Here is a 20,707-nt window from a genome sequence, read left to right on the forward strand (position 1 = left end):
TTGTAACCTTCACCTTCAGTTCAGAGTTAATTTTTTCTACTTTTGGCAATGATGAAGTCTTTCACCCTTCCTTCAAACCATTTATTTTCTGTCCAGAAACCGAGAACCATTGTTGTCATTGTCACTGGCATGAATTTTGAGTGGATAGTTTTAAAACAACTTACCCACTGTTAAAATTACATGAGTTTTAACAAACTCAATATTCACTTTTCAAGCAACACTTAACAGACTTATACATTTATTATTTAATGATAAGAGTCATAATTTAACATAGAACGAATCTAAACAATAATAAAATATAAGATTAAACACAAAACATAAAACTAACCATAAACTAATAGTTTTAGTTGGTTAGTAAAAGTAATCATTTTAAGCGCAAACTTTAACCAGTACTTTCTTAAACTGGTGAAGTAGAGATGAGGGAGTCACGAAACACAAACTGTAATTTTTTTTTTTTTTTTTTTTTTTCCTCCGAAGAGCTTTTTGCGGCGCTAGTGGCTCGTATTTTTTTGGTACAGTAGGCAGACAGGAAGTAGGGTGAGGAGAGGGGGGAAGACATGCGGTAAAGGTCGTCGGGACCGGGAGTCGAACCCGCGACGTCCGCGTCGAGGACTAAGGCCTCCAAACGTGGGGCGTGCTAACCCCCTGCGCCACCACAGCACGCACCCACAAACTGTAATTTTGATATTATTTAATGAATATACTATTCATTATTATTGGCTACTGTCGAGGTCAGAGTTCATCATTCTAAGTATTTCTTTATTCATTGTTATTTATTTATTTCCGGCGGGAACTGATTTGATATTTCTGAGTCTTTTACTTTGAGTTCAGGGTCGCCCCAAAAAATTTCCTACATTGTTTCTCGCTGTTTTTAACTCTACTGAGTGAAATTGAAGTTTTTCGTACCTATCCGGTGTAAGATGATCTTCGGTATCCGGGTAAAATCCATCAGACTGCGCTGATCCTCTATCTCTTCCTCCATCTTAACGTTGATTTCTTTCCACTCTGTGAATGTTTCTCCAGCAGGAGTTACCTGCTCGTTGATAAACTCTCTCTGAGGTGGAACTGAAGACATTTTCACTGAAAACACGGAAATATTTACCGAAAACACCAAACCTGTTTTCAAACTACCTTCTAAGAGGAGCTAATGCTACCTCGGGAGCTCCGTAGCTTTCCGTGTGTTTCACTTTGGCTGCACTGAAGAAACTGTAAACGATTTTTAGTTCCCCTTTGAATTTTCCGCTTTGAGCCTCCTCTCAACATAAAGTTATATTAAATATCTTACAACATTGATAAAAGGTTCATATATTTCAGTGAATGAAACACAGTATTAAAGTAATTACACAAACACACGGATGTTTCCAAGCCTTTTATTTCTGTTAATTATGAGGATTTTCTGCAGTTTAGTTAAGAAGAGCATTTATGTTTAGAATATTACATCATTCTGACTAATGGAAAAAATTAATTAAGAAATGTGAGTTTGGATTCAGTTATCAAAAGGTATTTATTCTTACAAAAGAACCATATTGGAACATCTAATGAATTTTTTTGAGTATGATCGTTTTAGTTTGTAAAACAGTCTAATGTTATATCAGGTTGTAGTTTTGTAGGTTGTGATTCAGTTTTAAAGTTAAACAATGAATGACTACATATATTTTAGAGGAACACGGTGAAATGTTGTTTTGACTTGAAAATACTAACAATAACAGAATCTTGTGAAAAAAGGTTCATGTTTCCATAGAAAGAAGTGAAAACATGAAAGGTCACTGAAGAGACAAGACGTAAGAAGACAGATAACTTTAATTAAAGCCACAAAGACAATTAGTCATTATTTTTGCTTGTATCATCATACATGTACTTGAGCAAAAAATTTTTATTAATCATTCATTTAAAAACATACAAAGAAAATATGTTAGAAATATAAAATAACAGAGGAAAACACTGTGAAGCCTCCCAAAGGAACAAAATGTGTTTAACTGAAGCTCCTCCCTGCTAAGAAACAAAAGTCACTTTGCAGCTGTATAAAATACCAATATACTGTTATGAACCTGGTTGTGTAGAGCATGTACAAACACATTTTCACAGCAGAATTTTAACAATGACTTCTGTGAAACAAACATTTGGGAAAATAAAAATCTCTCTGCTGTTAGCTCTCAATCAAAATCTGACCAGATCTCAATAATATTTGAGTTTTCTTCCTTTCAAACAAACATCACAGCGTTCTATTTCTGGGCTTCAGACATGTGACTTGGATGCTGCAAGAAATTCTGATGGGGGGTCAGGAAAAGACTGTATGGCTGGGTAGGTTATATTTAATTTATTCAGCTTATTTTAGCATGGAAGTCCCACTGAATAAACCTATTTTCTGTCCAGGACTCAACACTAAGTTAGCTGCTAACAACACTAGCACTCTGGGGACAAACAACCTAGGGGGTAAAAATAATAAATCTTGCCTTACATGTGAACAGGGCCGTGCAAAGACCTTTGAAGGGGCAGGGGCTCAAAGTTAAAAAGGGGCACATTGAACAAGATCTTAAAACACTGTACAGCAACATAACAACAACCCATAATACCTACATTTCTAAGTTACATCTAGTTAACTCAGCTATGGAAAACATGTAAAAGAATTGTCTTTTTGCCCTCCAGTGTTGTATGCATGCGCAAAATGTCTGTATGTAAACAATAACATGCATGGTGTCTGTATTTATACATCATAAGGCAGTGCCTCACCAGCTATGAACCTCACCGCACATCACTGTTTCGCACCCACATGAATCTTAATGTGTTTAATTGTCTGTTCATCCTGAAACTTTTTCAACAGGTTCCACATGAGAAAGGCTTCTCATGTGTGTGACTTCTCATGATTATTTAATTTAGTTTTTCGAGAGAAACTTTTCCCACAGGTTCCACAAGAGAAAGGCTTCTCTCCTGTGTGAATTCTCATGTGCTGAGTTAAAGTCGCTCTTAGACTGTAACTTTTTCCACAGGTTCCACAAGAGAAAGGCTTCTCACCTGTGTGAATTCTCACATGATTATTTAAAGTTGTTTTCAAGGTGAAACTTTTTCCACAAGAACCACAAGAGAAAGGCTTCTCACCTGTGTGAATTCTCATATGTGCATTTAAGTGGCCTTTATCGTTGAAACTTTTTCCACAGCTCACACATGTGAAAGGCGTCTCACCTGTGTGAATTCTCATGTGCTGAATTAAAGTCCCTTTGTCACTGTAACTTTTTCCACATGTTCCACAAGAGAAAGGTTTCTCACCTGTGTGAATTCTCATATGAACATTTAAAGTGTCTTTATGGGTAAAACTTTTTCCACAGGTTCCACAGGAGAAAGGCTTCTCACCTGTGTGAATTTTTATATGATTATTTAATTTATCTTTTCGAGATAAACTTTTTCCACAAGTACCACAAGAGAAAGGCTTCTCACCTGTGTGAATTCTCATATGAACATTTAAAGTTTCTTTCTGGGTAAAACTTTTTCCACAGGTTCCACAGGAGAAAGGCTTCTCACCTGTGTGAATTCTCATATGAACATTTAAATTGCCTTTACGGGTGAAACTTTTTCCACAAGCCCCACAAGAGAAAGGCTTCTCACCTGTGTGAATTCTCATGTGCTGAGTTAACGTCCCTCTTTCACTGTAATGCTTTCCACAGGACCCACAGGAGAAAGGCTTCTCACCTCTGTGAATTCTCATGTGACCATCTAAATTGCCCTTCAGGGTGAAGCTCTTTCCACAAGTCCCACAGGAGAAAGGCTTCTCACCTGTGTGAATTCTCATATGTACATTTAAGTGGCCTTTATCGTTGAAACTTTTTCCACAGCTCACACATGTGAAAGGCCTCTCATCTGTGTGAATTCTCATGTGATAAATTAAACCATTTTGTTGTCTGTAACTTTTTCCACAGGTCCCACAAGACAAAGGCTTCTCACCTGTGTGAATTCTCATGTGCTGAGTTAAATGTTCTTTTTGTGTGAAACTTTTTCCACAGCTCACACATGTGAAAGGCGTCTCATCTGTGTGAATTCTCATGTGCTGAGTTAAATGTCCTTTTTGTGTGAAACTTTTTCCACAGCTCACACATGTGAAAGGCTTCTCACCTGTGTGAATTCTCATGTGCTGAGTTAACGTCCCTCTGTCACTGTAATGCTTTCCACAGGACCCACAGGAGAAAGGCTTCTCACCTCTGTGAATTCTCATGTGAACATCTAAATGGCCCTTTCGGGTGAAACTCTTTCCACAAGTCCCACAGGAGAAAGGCTTCTCACCTGTGTGAATTCTCATATGTACATTTAATTGGCCTTTATCGTTGAAACTTTTTCCACAGCTCCCACATGAGAAAGGCTTCTCACCTGTGTGAATTCTCATGTGCTGAGTTAAATGTCCTTTTTGTGTGAAACGTTTTCCACAGATTGAACAAGTGAAAGGTTTTTCTCCTGTGTGAGTTTTCACGTGTACCATCAAGTTATGGTTTCCAGAAAATGTTTTATCACAAATTTTACAAGAATATAATTTTTGCTCTGCGTGAGCTTTCTTCTGCTTTTTTTGCTTTTCAGTGTCAGTTCTGCTTTTCTGCTCTTTGATTTTCTCATATCTCTCCTTTTGTTTCTGTTCTTCCTTTCTCTCTTTTCCTGGGTCTTCAGAATGGCTGCCTTCCTGATCCTGGTTCTCATCCTCAGCAGAGCCATGAGAGATGAGTTGGTTCCTCTGTGGTTCTGTTTCATTGTGGATTCTTTGCACATTAAGAGGATTCACCAAAATGTCATCAGTCTCCTGTTTCAGCACAAGATGCTCTTCATCCTGACTGATGCAGAGTTGCTTTTCTTCCTCTTTGGACTCTTGATGTTCTGGTTCTTCTTTATCTGACGTGGACTTCCTCTCCTGGTTGCTGAATTCATTGAGAACCTCCTCCTCTTTACACAACCAGCACTGTGAGAGATCTGCACAAAACACAAAACAAAAGCTTTTAAATGTGAGTAAAAGAAGGAAGTATTGATTTTAATCACTTAAAGCCTTTTCAAGTGATCCAAAGACTAAAATTACAGATGTATAATTATGAAAATGTACTTAACCACTTTAGTCTTTCTGACTGGAAGGGGTCAAGTAATCAGTCAAAACATACTATGGATCTCCAGGCGAGAAAGCAAGATGGCGATAATTAAACCTAGTGGCTCCAAGACAAAAATAGTTCAAACAGCAGCTTGATTTAGTCCTGTTATAGTTCCTTAGAGTCTTATACATAATTATATGCTGAAAACATTTAATGCATAGAGCAGCTTGTTTTCTAATGCACATTAAAAAAGAAACTGAGCACTTTCAACCCTGTTGATGGTTTTGGTTTCATGTCTTCATTCCGATCCTCATTTGCATAAACATCTGTTCTTTATTATTGTAGCAACAAAAATTAAAGTTGTAAGCAACCTCGAATGGCCCATGTGCCTCAACAACGCTCTGGCGTATGTTGCAATGACAAACCCATCGGCGCTTTGCATTCCAATCAATTTTGCAAATCGCCACCAAGCAGAACATTGAGAAAGACTCTGTATTATGTTCAGTCAGGCTCAGTTCAGCTCCATTGATAAAGTTTTGGCAGAAACCAAACCTTCTTGACAGAAGTTAAAGCCAATTCCTGTTTGGTGGAATAGAAGTAACTACCATCAAGTAAAGTCAGGTTTCCAAAACAAGAGAGAAAGGGAGAAAAAAGCAAGTGTCGATTTTTCACACAGTTTTTTCCAAGAGAGGTGGGTAGACTGCAGGGTTTCCCCCAGAAAACTTGCTAAGCCCGGTGGGCGGGGCGCCGAGGCGGTCCACCGTGTTTTTGTATTAAAAGATATTAAGTAGACAGAAAAAGTAAAAATATTACTGGGTAATTATATGTTATGGGAAAACATTGCCAGTGAAACGATATTTAAACCCACAACTAGTCTTAAAAACAACTAATCAAAGAATACAAATAAAATTAATATCAATTATTTTCACTTCTGTTTAATACAAATTAAGTCAGCAGCTCCATAAGGTTCTTCAGGGGCCCATAAATGCTAATATTTTAACACAAACCACACATTCATAAATGTAACATTTGTTTATCCACATCATCAATGTTGCTGAATTTGATTGAATGGTTTCAGCATACATAAATTAATTTAAATTGTTTAACATTTAAATGTAAGATTTTAACAAGCTGACAAGTTTACTTTCTAAAAGTTCAAAGAACAATATTCATAGTTAGATTGTTTTATTATCATAACAATCAGATGCTGTGAGTTTAATCTTTGAGTTTGAGCTCTATTTGTTCAAAAATACAAATAGAGCTTTGGAACGTGACGTCACTGCTCTAGGCGTAGGGATATGAGCGCCATCTTGTGAGGCCATATACATAACCGAGAAAACCACTGTCTCACAGATATTTTGAATGTTTGAATCTAAGTTACTTGAAATTCACGTTTTTGGTGTTGTGTCATAATCGTTTTATGTACAATAGTCCGAGTTTTGTCAGTGGATATCGAGGTTATTCCATTATTGTGAAGTAAACTATTTTACTAGTGTTATAAAATTTACAGCATTAATACTGATATGTGTTCTGATTCGTCCTCTTCAAGGCAAACCGACGTATGAAATATATTAGCTCAATCCAGGCTGAATCTGGGTCACTGCGAGGTAAACGCCACAACATCGGACCGACATGCGCGTCAATTAATGAGGCAATACAGCAAGACCATGGTGGACCAACAAGTTAGAGAGAATTACTGTGTTTTCATGATTTACCCCAGAAGAGGTAAATCATGAAAACACAGTAGCGGAGGCTATAGAAGAGGAGCAAGTTGGAGAGGCTGAGGAGGAAACCCCAGGAGAAGAGCTCAGCAAGGCTGCAGACTCTGGAGAGGAACAGGAACCATTTGTGTTGAATTATGTGTTCAGTTGGAAGTGTCTGTTTTCTCTCATTTAATCATTTAATGTGGTAAAACATTCATGAAACGTTTGATTCAAGCACTTCAAGTTGCAGGTAAACAGGTGATGAAATGAATCACATTTTAAGTATAAATTTGATATTTAAAATATTTCAGGTAATAAACGTACATGTAATGGAAGATTATATTTTTAAATAAACATTTTATGTGATTAAAGTAAACAATTATAGAATCAGACATTTTGCAGTAAACATTTAATATAAGCAATCAAACCAGATGAAAGAGCATTAAATCTTTAAATATTTAATGTGTAATTAAACAGTTCAGAGTAAAATATAAAGGTGACAAGTAAATGTTATGAAATAGAAAAAACTTTAAGTAAATATTTGTTGTATTTAACATATTTCAGGTAAGAAGTGAACATGTAATGAAATAGATCCTGTCCTAGAATTTTATGTAATTGAACATTACAGGTAACAAATACATTTCATGAAATTTTAAAAAAAATATAAAATTAGTTAAAAAATAAAAAATCTGGGTGTAATAATCTAATAAAGATGGGTGTGCTTCATCTATACAGTCTAGTAGAACAATTTCACACTGATTTTGAGTTATTGAAGAAAACATTATTCAATATTAAAATAATTTAAAATATTGAATATGACTTAAATTTTAATAGAGGATAGTGTGCCTCCTGTAATAGTATGAATTACCACTTTTTTGTATCAGTTGGTCACAAGGCATTTATTTACAGGAGTGTTTGGTTCAGAAATGGACGGTCCCTATGTGAACCTCTGAGCGTTGAGGAGGGAGCCGTAGAGAACAGCTGGCCGGAATCAGCGTTCATAAATCGGATCAACCTTGAGCTAAACGCCCCTAACTCCGCGGAGCGCGGATATCCAATATCCAACTTGAAAACAACTTCACTGCGGTCGGTAACACAATGAAGACGCTGGAATAAAGTTTGTTTTGGTCTGTCGCTATACAAGATGGCGCCAAGCGACGTAAATGTCACACGCAGTGACGTCAGTTCCAAAGCTCTATTAGAAAACTGCAATTATAACTGATTGGTTTTAGGTTGGCCAATTAAACTACTCCCCCTCTCCAAGATTAAATCTAACACAGAAGCTGTTAGAGATGCTGATGTTTTAAGCAGCAAGAGGTGCCCTAAGTCAGATTCTGCTCCAGGCCTCGTACAGCCTTGGACCGGCCCTGCATGAGGAGTTGAATCCGCTGCACTGCGCAGAAATGCGCAACAAACGGGAGATTTAATTAAAGGCTGCTAATGTGGCTCTGCTATCTCTGCCATTTGTGTCTGTTGAGTTTTTAGTATGCATCACAGAAATTGTTCTGGCTGCTCAAGTTTGTGGGACGAGTTTTTCGGATCTTCCTGCGGCCGCGCACATTAACTCTGGCTGACTAAGCACAAAGCATTTGATACGGTTTGATGCATTAAGTAACTGGAAAAATTATACTAAAAATAATAAAATAATTAGGGTTGTTGTAAACAAATATTTTAGTAATTGAGTAATCTATTGATTATTCTTATGATTAATAGAGTAATCGGATTAAAAAAATGATCAAATAAAATATAGGTAAATCTGGCATAACACCAGTGTTACTATCATATATTAATATCAGTCCAATGTTTCATTTTTGAGCTTCCCTAACAGTTACTCTTTTGTAGTTTAGAAAATTAACCTGTAACAATAATATCTCACTTTCTAAGTTAGCCTGAAGAAAAGTTATACAAAGATCTGAAATTATATTAGCTACTGTACTAACCTTCATTATGCTGCACTACAAGCATATTATCTCCTGGACATGAAATATCATTTTTATGCAATATAATTATTACGTTCATACAATAGATAATCATGTTCGTACAACTATCACCATGATAAGAATACTATGTTGTAGTAAATACATTTTTTGCACCATTGAGTTAAGAATATATAAACACGTCTCTTTAAATGTATATGAAATTTTAAATTGACATTTGTGACTGTATCCAAAAAAGACCAGGGACATCCATCCATCCATCCATCCATCCATCCATCTTCTAACATCCTTGTCCCTAGTGGGGTTGGGAGGTGCTGGTGCGCGGGGTCACCCTGGACAGGTCGCCAGTCTGTCGCAGGGCGACACAGAGACGGTGCAATAATATTAGCCTGCATTATCTTTTCCTCTCAGGTTAGGGCGCTGCCTTGCTGCGTAAGCATTAGCTTTTTCCCTAAAATAAGATTTTAGCTATTTTTCTTAATTATTATCCATGTTTAGGACACTGAATGTAGGAAGTCCATGTAAGACAACATTCTAATGATAGCCCACATGCTACTGGCAGCATTTAGGTTTACATTAGCATTTTGGCTCATTTTAGATTATACACTAATTTTAACAAACTGAATGGTGCAAGTCCATGTTAGTCAACATGCTTGTGACTCTCCAGAGGCTATTGACTACTATTTAGCTAAGCTTAGCATTGATGCTAATTGTTAGCATTGAATAGCATTGCTGGGTCCAAACTAACGGGCCCACTTTGGCAGGCCCCGGTTAAATTTCTTCAGGAATTTTCTACTTCTACTTAATATTTACAATTTGAGCCGATTCCTTAAATATGTTTCCGAACACAACGATGATTTATCTGTCTAAAAACTCTCTTTAAAATGATTAATCAGTAAAACATGAAGGTGTTTCGTACCTATCCGGTGTAAGATGATCTTCGGTATCCGGGTAAAATCCATCAGTCTGCGCTGATCCTCCATCTCTTCCTCCATCTTAACGTTGATTTCTTTCCACTCTGTGAATGTTTCTCCAGCAGGAGTTACCTGCTCGTTGATAAACTCTCTCTGAGGCGGAACTGAAGACATTTTCACTGAAAACACGGAAATATTTAGCTTAAACTCAAACTCTTCTTCAAACCACCGTCTAACAAAGGACAAGCTAAGGCTAGCCCGTGTGCTCTGATTTTATCTTCCCCGCCTTCTTTTTCTTCTTCTTCTTGTTTTATGGCGGCTGGCAAACAACTTACAGGTGCATTACCGCCACCTTCCAGGTTGGAGTAGGGATCACACGCTTATACCCTCCCCATAATACCCGTTCTTCTTAGAAATCTAAAAACACTCTCAAATATTATATCTCCTGATGATTTCTGAAATATTTCTTCTAAATTATCTTCCCCTTGGATTCTAAGAAATATACTAACCTATTATTTATCATTTTCTCCATAACTTTACCTAAACACGACGTTAGGGCTATTGGTCTATAACTTTCAGTTAAACATGGATCTTTCCCAGGTTTGCATATAGGAATAATAATAGCTTCCTTCCAGTTATCAGGCAAAAATCCTTCCTCCCAACTTTTATTAAACAGTTTTAACATGTTTTCTTTACTCACAACACTAAGATTACTCATCATGTTATAAGTGATTTGATCATTATCAGGTATCGATTTTCTAGAATTCCTCATCACTTTATCTAATTCAGCTAAGGAAAATTTCTTGTTAATATAATCATCATAATCCTCATCATTTTGAATTAATACTATATTCCGCTGTTTGGTAGTTTCACGTCCTAATTTTTCCCTATTATTTAGATTCTCTGTACTATGTATCTTAGCAAACATCTTCCCTAATACCTCAGCCTTACTTTTATTATCTATAATATTATTTCCATTCTCTTTTATTATTGGAAAAAAAATTCTTTTGAATTCCCTGACATTTTTTTAATAGTATTCCAGACTTTATCTAATGCTGAATTCTTCCCCAATGATTCACAATACTTTCTCCAATAATTTCTTTTAGCACTTTTAATAACTCTTCTAACTTCTGCCTGTTTTCTTTTATAATTTATCAGATTCTGAAAACGTATCATTTTTTTCAATATCTTAAACGCTTTGTTTGTCTGTTTAATAACTATTGAACATTCTATTGTTCACCAAGGAACTTTCTTTTTTCTATTCCCATTACTTTTGGGAATACTTAATTTGGCCGAATTTATTACACCCTTGCTAATTTCAGAATTAACCTCATTAATTGGATTATTTATATCTACCTTTTCCAAGCATTCTTCACTCATAACTCCAAACATACCCCAATTTGCTCTCCCAAACTTCCACCTTCCCTCAACTTTTGACTGATCCTGTTTCATAACTACCCCTATATTAATGATTATTGGGTAATGATCACTCCCCATTGTATTTTCTTTCATTATTTCCCATCTGCATCCATCAGCAATAGATTGAGACACCAATGTCAAGTCAATAGCAGACTCTTTGCCTCTAACAATATCCACCCGAGTGCCTTCTCCATTATTTAAAACAATCAAACCTTTTTCTTCTATGAACTCTTCTACAATCTCTCCATTATAATTATCTTGATCACCCCATAATGTGCTATAAGCATTAAAATCCCCACACAACACTATTTTCACTCTCCAATCTTTTAGGACTGCTACAAGTCTTGATTTTTCTAATTGCTTACAAGGGTTATAGAAATTAATTATTTTAACACTCCCTTCATTTGTCCATACTTCAGCACCAATAATTTCTAAGTCTGACACTATATGTATTGGTATTTGAATAAATTTTATGTTAGTTTTGATAAAAATAGCACACCCTCCTCCATTTTTACTTTCCCTGTCTTTACTTAGAACTGAATAACCGTTAATACTAAACTGTAATGATGGCTTGATACAAGTTTCTTGAACACATACTATATCCGGTTTAGGATTTAAATTACTAATGAAACCTTTAGATTCTTGACCATTTGCTATTAAACTCCGAGCATTCCACTGTACTATTAAAATTATGAAATTGTTTGAGACGTTTCAAAATCAGCTGACCCTTCACCTTGTCTTAGCTCATCATGTATTTTTTCCCAAGACAAATCTTTTACCTTAAAAAATTTAGTAGCTGCTTTCACTATAATTTTAATCTTCTCAGTTTTATTTCTTGCTTGTTCTGAACAGTTAATAATATACGCAAGAAATGGAATTAATTTATCTAACGTAATATTTCCCTGATCATTATTTGTCATTACTTTCCTTTCCTGACTTACATTCAAATTACTATCATAACTTCTCACCTGTTTCACTGCCTCAGCATAAGTTACTCTCTTTTCAGTTCTAATTTTTTGAACTTCAGCTGCCTCTTTCCTTACATTGCATCCTCCATATGCTGCAGTAGGATTTCCTCCGCAGTTGCAACATTTGACAGGATTATTTCCACATTCCCCATAAGGGTTTTCTCCTCCACATCTGCCACATCTTTGCTTCCCTCTACAAACATTTGCAACATGTCCATATCTTTGACATTTATAGCATCTAACCGGTGATGGAACATATTGTCTTACATTATAACTCAAATGTCCAACCATTATCTTATCAGGCAGAACCCTATCTTTGAAGACCAATAGTACAGATATACTATCCAATTTCTTTCCATCCCTAAAAGCTTGTAGTCTCTTAATTTCTGTAATTTCTCCTCCTTTAATCATTTTCTTCATCTCTTCCAAGTTTTCTCCTATAGGGATTCCTGAAATCACCCCTTTACCCCTTTTACCTCCCCCACCACCTTTCTTTCTATCACTTCCTTTTACATTTGTAGCTTAAGAGCTTAACCCTCCTGTTATGTTCCGGGTCAAATTGACCTGTTTTAAAGTTTGAAAATTTTCTAAAAATAGTTGGAAGTATTTTTTTTGCATGAAACTTTTCCTATTTGTCTTAATAGGTGAACTCTACATATCAATTGAAAATTTATTAGTTTTACACATTTGTACCAACCCCTAGGTCTACTTTTTACACAGATACTGTTCGGGTCAATTTGACCCGGCAGTCAGGTTAAAGTGCAAAAAAAGATTAAAAAATGTCCATTTCTATATGTTTCCTTGCAGCTATGAACCATATTTCACCACACAAACACCACACACATCCATGCACACCCCGACACACACAAGCCCACTTTCTCACTATTCTCTTTACTTCACTAGGAAACTGCGAGAAAGCAGGTGTTCACACAACTTTTGAGGAGAACTTCTTCTGTTCCTGTGGACAAACTCCACCCACACTGAGTGACACTCAGCAGAAGTGGAGGGAAACATAAATACTCTCTGCATGACTCATTTATCTTGATTTTAATCAGTGGGTCAATTTGACCCTGAACAGTTTGTGTGTCTCAAGTTCAATTATAAAGATCACCCATTAAAAAAAAAAAAGTGTAATATAAAAATATTTACCAAAAATCAATTTCAAGGAAATTATAGTTTTTTTGTGTCTAGGATTTATTCAGTAAATATTAAAAATGCAAATTCCATTTTTTATGTCCAAATGAGTAAATGAGTAGGTTGTTGTCATTGATCCTTAATTTGGGAGAAATAATCAAACATCATTAGTATTGGAGTTAATAATCAGATAGAAAAATGTTTTGGAGGAATTTTTTGGTTTCTGACACTATTGCATGATTAAACACTCCCCGGGTCAAATTGACCCACGAACATTATTGCTGTACCTCAGAAACGAACATAACAGGAGGGTTAATTTCTTTGTTCAGCATTTTTACATATAATTAGTAAACTCCCATCTCTTATAATCTTAGCCAGCTCTACCTCTCCAATAGCTTTCATAAGCCCATTCGACAAACTAATAGGACTTACCCCCATCAAATCCTGTCCAGTTTTAAACTGTAATATTACTTTAAATTCTTCCATCATTGCTTTCTTTCTTATTTCAGTTGTTTCTCCTTCATCTTCAAGAGATCTTTTCCCATTACCCAATCCTTCTTTTCCTTTATCTCTCCCCCCTCCCCCTCTTCTATTTTCTACCATTGACCAACCTGTATCCATATTATCCTCCTCCAAACTTCCCCCACTACTACTAGCCATCTGATCCACTCACAACCCGGATTATGCCACAAACCGCTTCTTTTTTCCAAACGTCAGCGTCTCTTCTCCAGAGCTCCCGTCCTTCTCGTCTGTCGTCACCCCGAGCCTCTCCAAACTGCTTTCTAGAGATGTGTCGGTCGCGAACGATCCGGCTCTAAGAGCCGGCTCTTTGAAGTGAACGATTGGAACCGACTCCACAATGGGAGCCGTTTTAGGATCCTATTTGGGAGCCGGTTTTTTTCTACAGTATATCGCTGTCTCTCCGCCTCCCTGTCGTTGTGCTTGTGCTCTGCAAGTGCCAGAGCCGATAGTTTTTCCCCACATTGTTTTTTTTTGTCCTGCGGTGCCTCGCTGTCTCTCCGCCCCCTTCTCCCTCTCCTTCGCGTTTTGCTCTTCTGCCAGTGCTAGAGCAGAGTTTTTTTCCCTCGGTCGGTCCACTGCCCTCATGTCAAGCGTGTGCTCCACACATCTGACCAATCACACATAGTTTCAATTAATAATGTGGCGGGAAAACGCTGAAAAAAAAGTTTATCTCCACTTTTTTTGTGGAAACGGCAGGCAGTTGGCCAAGCTGTATGGCGTTTGTCGGCAGATGTTTATGTACAGACACTCAGTCAGCGGTCAAGAAGCACAGAAAGAAGGGGAGTCAGTGTGAGAACTGAATAGGTGAAAATAAATGAGTGACAGAAAACGGAGCAAGATTTGGACTCATTTTAATGCTACATCAAGCTCCAGGCCAGAGTGCAGACTGTGCAAAGTCAGCATTTCCTATCGTGCAGTTTGAAAACATTAGTCTGTGTGTAATTATTTTATATACTGCGTTTCACTCAGGTGAACTGAGGTACTGAACGAATAGTAATGGAAAAACTTAAATGAATAAGAAAGTTTACTCTAATGAGCTATTGCTCTTAGTTACCAAGGAGACATAAGTCATTTTCACTCAAGCAGCATTTTATTAGTTATTGCAACAACATCATCAGTGTTTTTTCCAGACTGATCTATTCTCACTAAACATTCCCTCCCTACGTATACTTGGTCTTGAATTATCAAGCAAGCAGTATGCAAGCGTTATGTTTTACCAACATACAATAAGAGTCACAACCCCAGTTTACACATATAACTAAAATAAACTATTTTCTAAATTTCCACTAACAATAAACCTATCAATAAAGTTTGTATTTTTTAACAAAGAGAAGAAGCACAGCAGAAAATTCAAAGTGGAACCAAAAATCATTTCCTGTTTCTTCAGTACAGTCACAGTAAAACACACAAACTATAAAAACAGAGCACGCGGGACAGACAATTAATGTGGAGACAATCTCACTTAAAAATAAACATTTAAATGAAAAGCTAAAACTACCAGAATAAGATTATTTCTTCAAAGTGTTTCAGCTAAATCCATTTGAAATGTTTTTTAACAAAGCTGTTACATTTACAAAATGTCACCCAGCTATAATTACTGCGCTTTCAAACAGCAAGTTACTGAGAATGTTGATACTTCAGGTTCAAATTATGCCATCATGTGCTCTGTGCTCTCTCATATGAACAGTTAAATTGCTAATCTGAGAGAAACTTTTTCCACACGTCACACAAGAGAAAGGTCTCTCACCTGGGTGAGTTTTCATATGAAAAAGTAAATTAGGTTTAGACCGGAAAGGTCTTCCACAAATCACACAAGAAAAAGACTTCTCAGCTGCGTGAGCATCAACGTGTTGAGAAAGATAAGATTTTTGAGAGAAACTTTTTCCACAGATCTCACATAAAAAAGGCTTCTCACCCGTGTGAATTCTCATATGAACTGTGTGAGTTCTCATGTGATTATTTAATTTATCTTTTTGAGAGAAACTTTTTCCACAAGAACCACAAGAGAAAGGCTTCTCACCTGTGTGAATTCTCATATGGTCAGTTAAATGTCCATTTAGAGCGAATCTTTTTCCACAGGTCCCACAAGAGAAAGGCTTCTCACCTGTGTGAATTCTCATGTGATGAATGAAATCATCCTTTTGTCTGTAACTTCCCCACAGGTTGAACAAGTTAAAGGTTTTACTCCTGTGTGAGTTTTCATGTGTCTCATCAAGTTACTGTTTTGAGAAAAGGTTTCATCACAAATTTTACAAGAATATAATTTTTGCCCTGCGTGAGCTTTCTTGTGCTTTTTTTGTTTTGAAGTGTCAGTTCTGCCTTTCTGCTCTTTAGTTTTCTCATATTTCTCCTTTTGTTTCTGTTCTCCGTATCTGTTTATTCCTGGGTCTTCGGAATTGTTTCCTTCCTGATCCTGGTTCTCGGTTTCTGCAGAGCCATGAGAGATGAGTTGGTTCCTCTGTGGTTCCGTTTCACTGAGAACCTCCTCCTCTTACACACACAACATCGTGGGAGATCTGGACAAAAAGACAAAACAAAAGCCTTTAAATGTCAATCAAACTAGAAATCCTTCACTTTAACCTTGATGTATCAAAACAGGATTTTATTGGTTATTCTAAAATTATAATCTTACAAGAATGAAAATTAACTCAACCAATGAGGTTCTTCTGATTAGAATGGAACTAGATGAGAGTCAAAATATGATATTATGGACCTCCAGGTGAGCAAACAAGATGGCTTCCTGACAAATGTTAGAAGTTTTCATCCTCCCTGTAGCTACAGGATACATATCACATTAAAGAGTGACATAAAATGCCTAAAGTGAAACACTACAGTGTTTTTTAATCTCACCCACTAATATTGTCAGACATTGCTCCACTCACACACTCAACACAAACTTTCAAAAGCATGACTAAATCTCAGGTTTACTTTCCTGTTAGTCACAGCCAAATTGGTAACAGTGGGGTGATTGTTGTTAACATGCAGAAAATAATGGCAAAATGATCCCATTGAAAAATTTTTCACATGAATGTTGGACAATTTGGAAGATTAAATATGAAATGTGAAAATGGACAATTATATAATTATTGAAACACTTACAAATTCCCAGAGTTGAATTTACTACTTTTGCTTCCATTTTTAATACCTCTACAATATTTTTACTACCAACACAATATCGAGCCAATTTTGCACCATTTCCTCAATTTTAGGAGATCGATGATCAGTCGATATTTATGTGAAGCCAATCTCATTCTTTGATCTTTTCTACTTCAGCAAAGGTCTAAAAATCAGCCACTTTCCTCTTCTGCTCTGCAGCGAGAGGTTTGACTGATAGACCGGCCCACCAGGTCATGTCTGCAAGCTGGTAGTCATCAACAGTGACCCCACTGTTAGACCGGTTCAGAGACTTTCTTCCCATATTTAGCGACATTTCAATTAAAAAAAATGGCCTTGGCTAAAATCGAAATTGGCAGATCAAACGTTTTATAGATTGATAATCTATGATCTGCGAGAAAGTTGCAATCGGTTCACTGACCCATTAAAGATGACGACTCATTTAAGACAAAACTTTATCCCACTTACGTAAAGGTCTAAGTGTGACTTTTACTTGATAAAAGCCTCACCTTAAAAACAGGAAGCACTGTAGAGACTATTTGTCCAAAACTCAAATTCAAATATCAAAAAGCTTAAGACTTAAAGGTGATCAAACAAAAGGTGAATCCAACTCAAATAGTCACCTTATGCACCGTGGGTTCTGGCTTAAGCAGTCTGAAAGATTAAAATGCAGTTCTTTGTTTTATTTTGTATTCAGACAAAACATGTTACAGGCGTCACAGGATTCTGCTGGTTCTCCTGCTCTGATTCCTGCACCTGTTCTCTGACTGGTTGACTGATGACTGAAGTGACTGGTAAAAAACCTTATGATGACCTTACGATTTATATGCTATACTATATTATGTAATCAGTCACTAAATTAAAGGCTAAAAGTATATGGTAAAAATCCTGAATTTTTATAAACTCAAACTTAATCTAATATAAACAATATATTTAGTTTTATATTTACACCATGAACACAAAGTACAAATTGTAATTTGATATAGAGGGAAGAAAAACAAAAACAAATAGATTACACACAAACATAATTAAAAATAATAATTTTAAACCCAACTTTAAACAGCACTTTGAGTAAAGATAACACTGTCACAGATCAACAAACTGTAATTTAGATATTGATGAATAGTAAACTGTTCAGGTCAAAGTTGATCATTCTATTTAATATTTACAATTTGAGGGGATTCTTTAAATAGGTTTCCGAAACACAACGATTATTTATCTGTCTAAAAACTCTCTTTAACCTGTATCATTAGTAAAACCTGGATGATATGAAATTTATTGTGCGGTTTGTCCGTAAAGCTACATTTACACTGTAACCGTTAACTACTCAGCCACCCGCCGTGTTCAGTCTATCCACTCACCTCTTGTGATTTCAACAAGCTTCAGTTCAGTTTGAAAAGGCTTAATAACGTTATTCATCACTGTTTTGGCTGGAGGAGCCAGGCAGTTGGACCATTTGACGTCATTTACCCAGAGTGCATTGCAACGTGAACAACATGGCGACGTTCCTGTGACAATATTTTATTAAAATCTATAAAAATTAAATGACCTACAGTACCATTACTGTATTGTTTTTACATCTAAAATAAATATTTCCCAAATAAAATCTATTGCTACAACTAATCATGGATCCCTTAAACAGAATCTAGTGTTGTCTTTTGTCACCATCTTCCCTTCTGTTGATTTTGGTTATAATAGCTGGTTAATAGCTGTTGCCGTTATTCAGCTATTGTTTTGTGTAAGAAAAAATTTAAAAAATAAAAAACTGAACAGAAAATGTTCAGCAAAAACATCTGAGCCTCTGTTATGACTGAAGAAGCTTTCATTCTGTTATAATCGCCCTTTAGCCGTTTCCTGAATCAGAAGCTACAACCAGAAGCCAACTTCAGCTTCGTTCAAGGCGGTCAGTTAGGATCGCCACCACAGCTGGAGGATCGGACTGACGTTTCCTTCTGTGCAGTCCCGTTCTGTTTAGGATCCAGCTCACAGTGCGCATACTATTGCTGATTTCAACCACAATGCAAACCAGCATCAGTATCTCTCTGTTTTAGACCAAACATGAAGGAAAACTTGACCAACTCCAATTAGCCCCTGTACTAACCTTCATTATGCTGCACTACAAGCATATTATCGCCACCTCTTGGACATGAAATATCATATTTATGCAATATAATTATTACGTTTATACAATAGATAATAATGCGCCAACGAGTTAAGAATATGTAAACACGTCTCTTTAAATGTATATATTAGACATTTTAAATTGACATTTGTGACTGTATCCAAAAAAGACCAGGGACATCCATCCATCCATCCATCCATCCATCTTCTAACACCCTTGTCCCTAGTGGGGTTGGGAGGTGCTGGTGCGCGGGGTCACCCTGGACAGGTCGCCAGTCTGTCGCAGGGCGACACAGAGACAGTGCAATAATATTAGCCTGCATTATCTTTTCCTCTCAGGTTAGGGCGCTGCCTTGCTGCGTAAGCATTAGCTTTTTCCCTAAAATAAGATTTTAGCCATTTTTCTTAATTATTATCCATGTTTAGGACACTGAATGTAGGAAGTCCATGTAAGACAACATTCTAATGATAGCCCACATGCTACTGGCAGCATTTAGGTTTACATTAGCATTTTGGCTCATTTTAGATTATACACTAATTTTAACAAACTGAATGGTGCAAGTCCATGTTAGTCAACATGCTTGTGACTCTCCAGAGGCTATTGACTACTATTTAGCTAAGCTTAGCATTGATGCTAATTGTTAGCATTGAATAGCATTGCTGGGTCCAAACTAACGGGCCCACTTTGGCAGGCCCCGGTTCAATTTCTTCAGGAATTTTCTACTTCTACTTAATATTTACAATTTGAGCCGATTCCTTAAATATGTTTCCGAACACAACGACTATTTATCTGTCTAAAAACTCTCTTTAACCTGATAAATCAGTAAAACATGAAGGTGTTTCGTACCTATCCGGTGTAAGATGATCTGCGGTATCCGGGTAAAATCCATCAGTCTGCGCTGATCCTCCATCTCTTCCTCCATCTTAACGTTGATTTCTTTCCACTCTGTGAATGTTTCTCCAGCAGGAGTTACCTGCTCGTTGATAAACTCTCTCTGAGGCGGAACTGAAGACATTTTCACTGAAAACACCAAACCTGTTTTCAAACCGTCTTCTCACAAAAGAAAAGCCAAGGCTGTCCCGCGTGCTCTGTTTTTATAGTTCGTGTGTTTCACTCTGGCTGTACTGAAGAAACAGGAAATGATTTTTGGTTCCGCTTTGAATTTTCTGCTGTGCTTCTTGTCTTTGTAAAAGAAATTACAAACTTTATTGATAGGTTTATTGTTAGTGGAAATTTAGAAAATAGTTTATTTTAGTTATATGTGTAAACTGGGGTTGTGACTCTTATTGTATGTTGGTAAAACATAACGCTTGCATACTGCTTGCTTGATAATTCAAGACCAAGTATACGTAGGGAGGGAATGTTTAGTGAGAATAGATCAGTCTGGAAAAAACACTGATGATGTTGTTGCAATAACTAATAAAATGCTGCTTGAGTGAAAATGACTTATGTCTCCTTGGTAACGAAGAGCGATAGCTCATTAGAGTAAACTTTCTTATTCATTTAAGTTTTTCCATTACTATTCGTTCAGTACCTCAGTTCACCTGAGTGAAACGCAGTATATAAAATAATTACATACAGACTAATGTTTTCAAGCTTTTTCAGTTAATTATTAAGTTTTATGTTTTTAACACATTTACTGAAGTTTTTTTTAAATAAAATGTTTATATTAAACTTCCAACGTTTAATAAAAACATTTTAAATGAATTATTAATTAATAATAATTATTATTATTATTATTATTATTAATAATAAGTATTATTATTATTATTATTATTATTATTATTATTATTATTATTATATTAATTCGTGGGGGACAA

The 20,707-nt window shown here is 36.3% G+C and overlaps 1 protein-coding gene and 1 long non-coding RNA gene across 8 annotated transcripts in view; one reads left to right on the top strand and one right to left on the bottom strand.

The window, feature by feature from the left end:
- LOC114156874 (gastrula zinc finger protein XlCGF57.1-like) overlaps positions 1-20,707 on the bottom strand; it is a 123,850-nt gene that overhangs the window by 21,721 nt on the left and 81,422 nt on the right. For 2 of the 7 annotated variants that reach the window (XM_028037458.1, XM_028037455.1), the window contains exons 3-4: positions 3,937-4,944; positions 3,265-3,684 (exon numbers count right to left, since the gene is read on the bottom strand). In XM_028037458.1, the coding sequence (XP_027893259.1) occupies positions 3,265-3,684; positions 3,937-4,944 (1,428 nt within the window). Of the gene's footprint in view, positions 1-3,264; positions 3,685-3,936; positions 4,945-15,755; positions 16,168-19,733; positions 19,944-20,707 lie in introns of those variants that run through there. The other 5 variants (XM_028037456.1, XM_028037459.1, XM_028037457.1 and 2 more) reach the window with 5 other exon arrangements.
- On the top strand, positions 948-20,332 carry LOC114157012 (uncharacterized). Its single transcript, XR_003598064.1, has 2 exons — positions 948-1,059; positions 19,887-20,332. It is a non-coding gene; the product is annotated as an uncharacterized LOC114157012 (long non-coding RNA).

This window comes from Xiphophorus couchianus, chromosome 14, assembly GCF_001444195.1.
Source record: "Xiphophorus couchianus chromosome 14, X_couchianus-1.0, whole genome shotgun sequence".
Classification (NCBI taxonomy): domain Eukaryota; kingdom Metazoa; phylum Chordata; class Actinopteri; order Cyprinodontiformes; family Poeciliidae; genus Xiphophorus; species Xiphophorus couchianus.